This window comes from Rhipicephalus sanguineus, chromosome 2, assembly GCF_013339695.2.
Source record: "Rhipicephalus sanguineus isolate Rsan-2018 chromosome 2, BIME_Rsan_1.4, whole genome shotgun sequence".
Taxonomy (NCBI): Eukaryota; Metazoa; Arthropoda; class Arachnida; order Ixodida; family Ixodidae; genus Rhipicephalus; species Rhipicephalus sanguineus.
In genome coordinates this window covers 31,200,206-31,206,637 of record NC_051177.1, presented here as the reverse complement: position 1 = coordinate 31,206,637, position 6,432 = coordinate 31,200,206, and the positions used below count along the sequence as shown (strand labels likewise).

Below are 6,432 nucleotides of genomic sequence, written 5' to 3'. Positions count from 1 at the left end.
TAATAGGCATGATAGTTGGTTTCTATTGTCGACCACTGTTCAGTGGGGATGCCATAACCTTTTGCGTCCACGTGTTGGGAGGGGCCCACTAAATGCACAGTGAAGCAAGCATAACATACCTCAGTTGAAAAACACCTGCAAATCATAAATGCACATATAACTTAAAACAACTGTGAAGTAAAGACACCTTTGTCGGCATGTGGACGTTTGCAATGTTAAATAGCTTGCAAAAAACAGCCACAACAAGCCCAAGCCCTTGAACATGGTGCAAATGCATCCTCATTCACAAACTCCTCACGACAGCTCGTTTCACAATAAAATCATATACTATATCCTCTCTCACATGATAACAATAATTGTACAGCAGTTGCCAACAAGTAAATAAGTATGGACGTGCAAATAAAAGCCAGTTCATTGTAAGCGACTCATTCTATGAAGCTGCCAACGACGTGTCACGCGGTTAACTCGATGTGGCTCGATAGCTAAGTTCAGGTGACCGAAAAACTAACAACTGGAATCCACGTGGGCTCCGCACATTGTCTTGCTGCTGCCGTCCTCTGGCCCGTGAGCACAGGTGTTTGTGAAGGGAGACTGGGTTGTGGATGATGTGGCTGACGGCTGTGTTGTGATCCCCCAATGGTTCTTCTCTCTAGAGAAGTGATCCTCCGTTAGAGGTTTGGCAGTATGTCTGGGTGGACGTACTTCACCAAGTCGTCTTGGCTGCCTATGAACACCACCTTTTTTGCTGTGACCTCATTGAGCCTGGAAACGGAAAGCGTGAAGGAGAATTTTGACAACGCTTTCCATTTGAGCATCAAAAGATGTGACTTCACGCTTGTGGGACCGAAAAAGATATGGTTTTTTTTTTTTTACTTGCAACCAGGATGATGGACCCAACCTTCCCTACCCTTCTTATAGAGAACAGCGATTGTTCAAAAAAAAAGGTGCCTCTTCCTCTCTGCAATCCCTTCCTCTCTTTCCTGAATCATATCCTGGCATACGCTTAGCTTCTGTGAACAAGCAATAATGTTGGATGCAAGACCGTCTCTACTGAAACTGCCAGCCATTCGATGATTACATGCGAGATAGCATGGCATTTAGGCAGAAGATTATGCAGAATAAGAGCATATTCACTTTTTTTTTTTTGCTTTTTGGTCCTTCAACACAACATCAATTAATAATTGTTAGGGTTTAACGTCCCAAAACCACAATTTGATTATGAACATCAAGCAAGAAACACTACCTGGGGTAGGTTATCAAGGTCTAATGTAAAATGCGCTAGCTGGTTTAAAATATCCCGAACTCTTAACCTTCAAACACTTTCTAGAAAACGAATATATGCCATATTACCGTAGTAATGTTTGCACTACTACACCAAAGCAGTTTGACTTTCGGCACTACAGTCATACTCTTTAGGCACAGACAACACGTCTCGCAGGAAAAGCTTATTATGTCATCTGGTTTGAAGGGAAGCAATGAAATGACTTTATGGCAGTGGCTAACCAAAATGGGACCTCTCGATTCGCTGCCTCTCAGGTTCATTTCAGCCGTAATGTAAAGCGAAAGGGGGCAACATTTTCCTATAGGAAGCATGCACTGTTCTGGTATTGTCTTCAAAAGAAATTAAGCACACCTGCTTACTGGTAATGTTGGTGCACATGGGCAGACAAAATGCAGCCCTCACTCCACTGCAGAGCCACCTGAGCAAAGTGTGACAAGGTGTCCCACTTGGCTTCACAATCATTTTGCAGCCAAGCTAACTCAGCATTGCTACTGCCCACTTGCACCTCTGGTAGATTTTAAAAATGCAAGAAAAACTGCCTGCGTAATTTTTTTTTACTAGATAATACCATGATCGATCTATCTGCGGCCAACATAATGGATATTGTCTGGAAGCACTCTTGACAGAATTTGTTGATGCAATGCCCGTGCCTTAACATTGATATCTTGCCACAAGTGTGAAGATTGGGTGAGTTGTTTCGTCGTACTTGAACTGGTGTAGCGCTTATTTTGGTATAGCGCTCTGTCCTCTTGTGTCAGTCTGCTCAGCCGTTGCTTCTTTCCGTAATGCGCTATACCAGTTCAAGTATGATATCTTGCAGTGTCTGGCATGTGCCCGAGCAGTAAATGTTGGGCATCTAGCTACACAGTCAACAGCATCCTTACCAGCCGCGATGACAGACCAGCACCCTGAGAAAATTGTAGGCGAGTTGAGAATGAGACAGATGCCCAGCCGCTCGGGGTAATGCTTGCTGAGCAGCCAGATGAGGTTTTTGATAAGGGGATAGTCCATGCTGTTAAGGCCGAAATCCTTAAGGTCAAAGATGATGCACAAGTTGTCTACCACTTTCCTCGAAGCACTTTCTTGCATGCCTCCTCCTGCACGCATAAAAATTGCAAACATCAAGTCATTAGAGTGAGTAGTATAGAGCACTGAAACAATCTTGGCAAAGCCACAGGGCTGGTAATGATATAGCGTTCTTGTTGGCAGTCTTCAGACAGCACCTAATGAGATGATTTTTGCACCTGACGGTTGTCACTGTGATATGGTCGAGGCATGCCACATCCCAGATGTTTCACGCCCCCCTTATCTCAGCACTCATGCTGACAACCTGAGTGTTCTAGGTCATGTCTTTGTAATGAATCGCATTCTGGTGAGTAGTGGTAATGGTGTCATTTTTTTTTTCTGCTCAGTTTCGGTCCAGAATGGCTACTTTATGTCAGCCTTCCATGATGCTGATGCTAGCATTCCGAGCTTAAACATTTTGCACATAGAAACTCCGTAATATCTAATCTATCTACTAGCCTTTTTATGGGGTTGCAAATTTTGTTTCAATTGAATTTTGTCTCGGCTGTACAGTGGGCATGCATTTTTTTTAACCTCACCTTAAGATTCTGCTTTGTTCACTGCCTAGTTCAACTTCTGCAATGTGATGTCATCTTTTTGTGTTCGCTGCTGTACAATGCCAGATTACCTTCCTACTGTACATTGACACCAACACAAGTCTTCACAAGTGCCATTGCAACAAGCAACAGTAAATTAGAGACCATGTCCCACTTTGGAAACAATGTATCCTTACCAAGATGTACACGATGAATCGAGTCAGCTCGTCGATCTCCCGCTCCTGAACGTTATTGCTTGCAGGCAGGGATGTAGATGACGGGCCTGCGAGCAAAAAGAGAAAACATTAACGGTAATTAAACTTTTTTTGGCTCGCAGCAGTTTTCGCAACGCACACATCACTAGATTTTGAGGCCCATATCATGAAGATATGCTACAACCAAACTCCTCTGATACATTAATACACAAGCAAACACAGACAATGTGTCACGGATTTTCATAACATGCCAAGAAAGGCACCCTACAGATTGCTGTAATTGTAAACTTCAAATTTCTAACCAGCTGCAAGTAACAATCACTATTGGTTTGTTTAAAATGTCTCACACCATGTATGTACGCTAGCATGTGGAATTCAACAGTGCATCGACAGGGTATTATTACATCGGTGTACATTGGTTTGTCTTTCGTAACTTCTAATGTTCAAACATACAAAGATGGGAAAGTCTGTTGTTTCAGAGCTTCTTGGTACATCTGCATTAATATGGCACATATAATTAACCTTCTGTATTTTGTCTTAAGTATCCCACAGCACTTTGGAGAAAACATTAATATGAATTGTGCTTTTGTGCAACCCTTGATCATTCAATCTAGATGCACAATATTCAAGAAAGAGAGCAGATTTACTTCTCCCACCAAGATACGCTTGCAAGTAGGTCGGCATGGTTGCACACCTGCCATAGAAGTCCCGATTGGGCAGAACCATGGCCTTCTTTGCCTCGATGTTCCTTTTGATATCCGGATCATTGGCACTGATCGACTTGACGCCATATTCGTACGCCACTTGTTACACTTGAGAATTGCCTGGATGCAGCGTCGACGGTTCGGAAGGCTCTCAGGAACCTTTTGATGGAGTAGTCGTTGTGAAACTGCGTAACAATGCAGACAATATCAATTGTAGGGATCTCAAGTACAGCTCCATACAATCTATGGGAATTACGGTGAAGGTCTTACAGTGAAGCCGCGCTCGCGGTGAAGCAGCAAAATACACGGTACTGAAACTAAGGTATGTCGATCACAACTAAGTACGAAGTGTCCTGCAATTGGTCCTCTGGTGCCCAGACTGTAACGAGCTCTTGATCATTGCTTTTTTTTTCTTTTTTCGCATACCAGTTTACTTGTAAAATCGACTGTGTGAGTACGCCTTTGCAACAAACATCTCGCGTCAATGAATAACGTAAAAGATTGCGTGCATCACCGCAAAAACGAAACCATCGTGATCGAGCTCACCTGCTCCGGGTCTGCATCAAATATCATCTGAAACGACACAAAAAAGATGGTCTTGAGTCGCCGATCGCTACTAATTAAGCGCGATATACGATATACCATTCAAACCGTATTTTGGGAATGACACCGCAAGCAAAGCGCCGGTATAAGCATATTAATCGGCGCCTGACGGCTCGTAAGTGAAAGCCGATGTTAGAAAGTGTCAAACTCACTTGTAGCGTTTCTTGAGCTCTTCGAAATCTTCCCCGACACAGGCGACGGCGTTGAATCGTAGTCTGCCATTGCTGTTGAACAGAACGATATCAAATGTCAAATGCTGCAACGCCAGACCGAAAGCAAGGACACACAAGCTTAATCTACTAATTTCCGCGCTTAATAACGCGGCTCGCCGCAGATAAGATATTATACGAGAACAGGTGTATTGTCGCTCACTGTATCAGCAGCTCGAGAGCAAATTACAGCGGCAGTAACGTCGCGGACAGCTCAATATGAGGCTGAAAGCACAAGTTATTACGCTGAAGCAGCGGGCTGTCCGACGGAACGCTCTATCGACGTTTGACTGCCCACGAACAAATAGTTATTTTTTTCCGCAACATTCAACCCCCCAAAACCCAAATCGAGGCCAGGAAATTGACCACATCGAAGACTTATCAATGAAAAGATCAAACGTATGGCTTGACCAGAAAGGCGTGGGTACGGTGAAGCGAGGCAAGACCGAAAGCAAGAACCTGTGTTTAGCGAAGCGGGCAGCTGTTTCGGCTTTCCCGGTGTCACCGACGATGAGCGTGTCCAGTGTACGGGCCCTAATTAAGTGGTACACGCACTTATCATCGTCCAGAGTGATAGAAACACAACAGGAATTTAGACGTTCAACCGCGCTTGGACGGCCGCCGCTGCTCGCCAGATGCCGCCAGTGGTGGTTTCCCCGGGGTGCGTTTCCGTGTTCCGCGAACACGTAAAATCTAAACGGGTTTTTCACGTGCCGTCAACGTCATAAACAAGAAAAAGAGGGCGCATAATGATCTGCTAAGAGGTAACGCCGTTGCGTTCAATTATAATAACGTTGAGAGGCATATCGGTTTTACTAGTGCACGAAATGTTGCATTATGCGAGTCGCTAGCGTTAAATAAGCAGCAATGCATGCCGGGAACTCGGACGTTGCGCGAATATTCAAATGTGTCAAAGTGTGACTGGCGGGACAGCAGCAAGGCGGGCGTAGTGGGGTAGGAAGGGAGGCATGGCACCCTCCCACCCTCACTATGGGTCGGTGCGGCGAAGGGAGGGAGAGGCAAAAATTTGGTCTTGTATCTCGACAACAGATTCCGTACTTACCGTGCGGTAAGTACGGAATACCGTACCTTCGCGGTCGGCACCTCACTATTTTAACCTGCAAGACCTCCGTTAACCACTTTGATAATCTCATCGCGTTACCGCACTCATAAGGAACTCGCGCGGCTACAAAGTTTTTAAAAATCTACGTGCCGACCATGACGGTACGGTATTTCCGTAAACCGGCCCAGCTAAAGCATTCTAATAAGCCCTGAAAACGCTGTAAATAAAATGCGCAGATGGTGCCGCAAGCGAAACTGTAACACCGTGCTTCGAGAGTGCTTGGCTGTAGGTGCTGTATGTAATGCAATGCAACTGCAGTAAAATGTGTAATTTGAAAAACTCATTTCCCTGGAAATAAATTTTGCAGTTTGTGACAGTGAACTTCTCTTGACAGTCGACAAAGGCGTTGGCGAAGCGGTTGAACGCCACATTCCAATGCGGTTGGTGCCGTTTTCGATTCGCACTGCTGACCTGAAGCCCACCTGTTTTTTCGAAGGGGTTGAGGGAGTACACGGACCTGACGTTTGGTTGTTTACGGGTGCTCATCTCGAAAGGCGGCCCCATAAGATTCTGTGAAGGCCCCTGGCGCACCAAGTTAACCTACCTCAGCCTTGGTGAAATTGTCGAGCATCCTCTGCTGCTGCGGGTGGCAGAGAATTGCTGCCGCCGGGTACAATCCGACTTTCGGCCGTGTGCTCATCATATATATATATATATATATATATATATATATATATATATATATATATATATAT

The 6,432-nt window shown here is 44.9% G+C and overlaps 1 protein-coding gene across 2 annotated transcripts in view; it reads right to left on the bottom strand.

Moving 5' to 3' along the window:
* LOC119382659 (uncharacterized) overlaps positions 1 to 5,093 on the bottom strand; it is a 111,621-nt gene extending 106,528 nt beyond the window's left edge. Inside the window, exon 1 of one of the 2 annotated variants that reach the window (XM_049412286.1) lies at positions 5,074 to 5,093. Coding sequence is in view for 1 of the 2 variants with exons in the window: in XM_049412287.1 (XP_049268244.1) it covers positions 3,793 to 3,824 (32 nt within the window). In the remaining variant the exon portion in view is untranslated. Of the gene's footprint in view, positions 1 to 3,792; positions 3,911 to 5,073 lie in introns of those variants that run through there. The other variant, XM_049412287.1, reaches the window with a different exon arrangement.
* Positions 5,094 to 6,432: the final 1,339 nt, after the last annotated feature.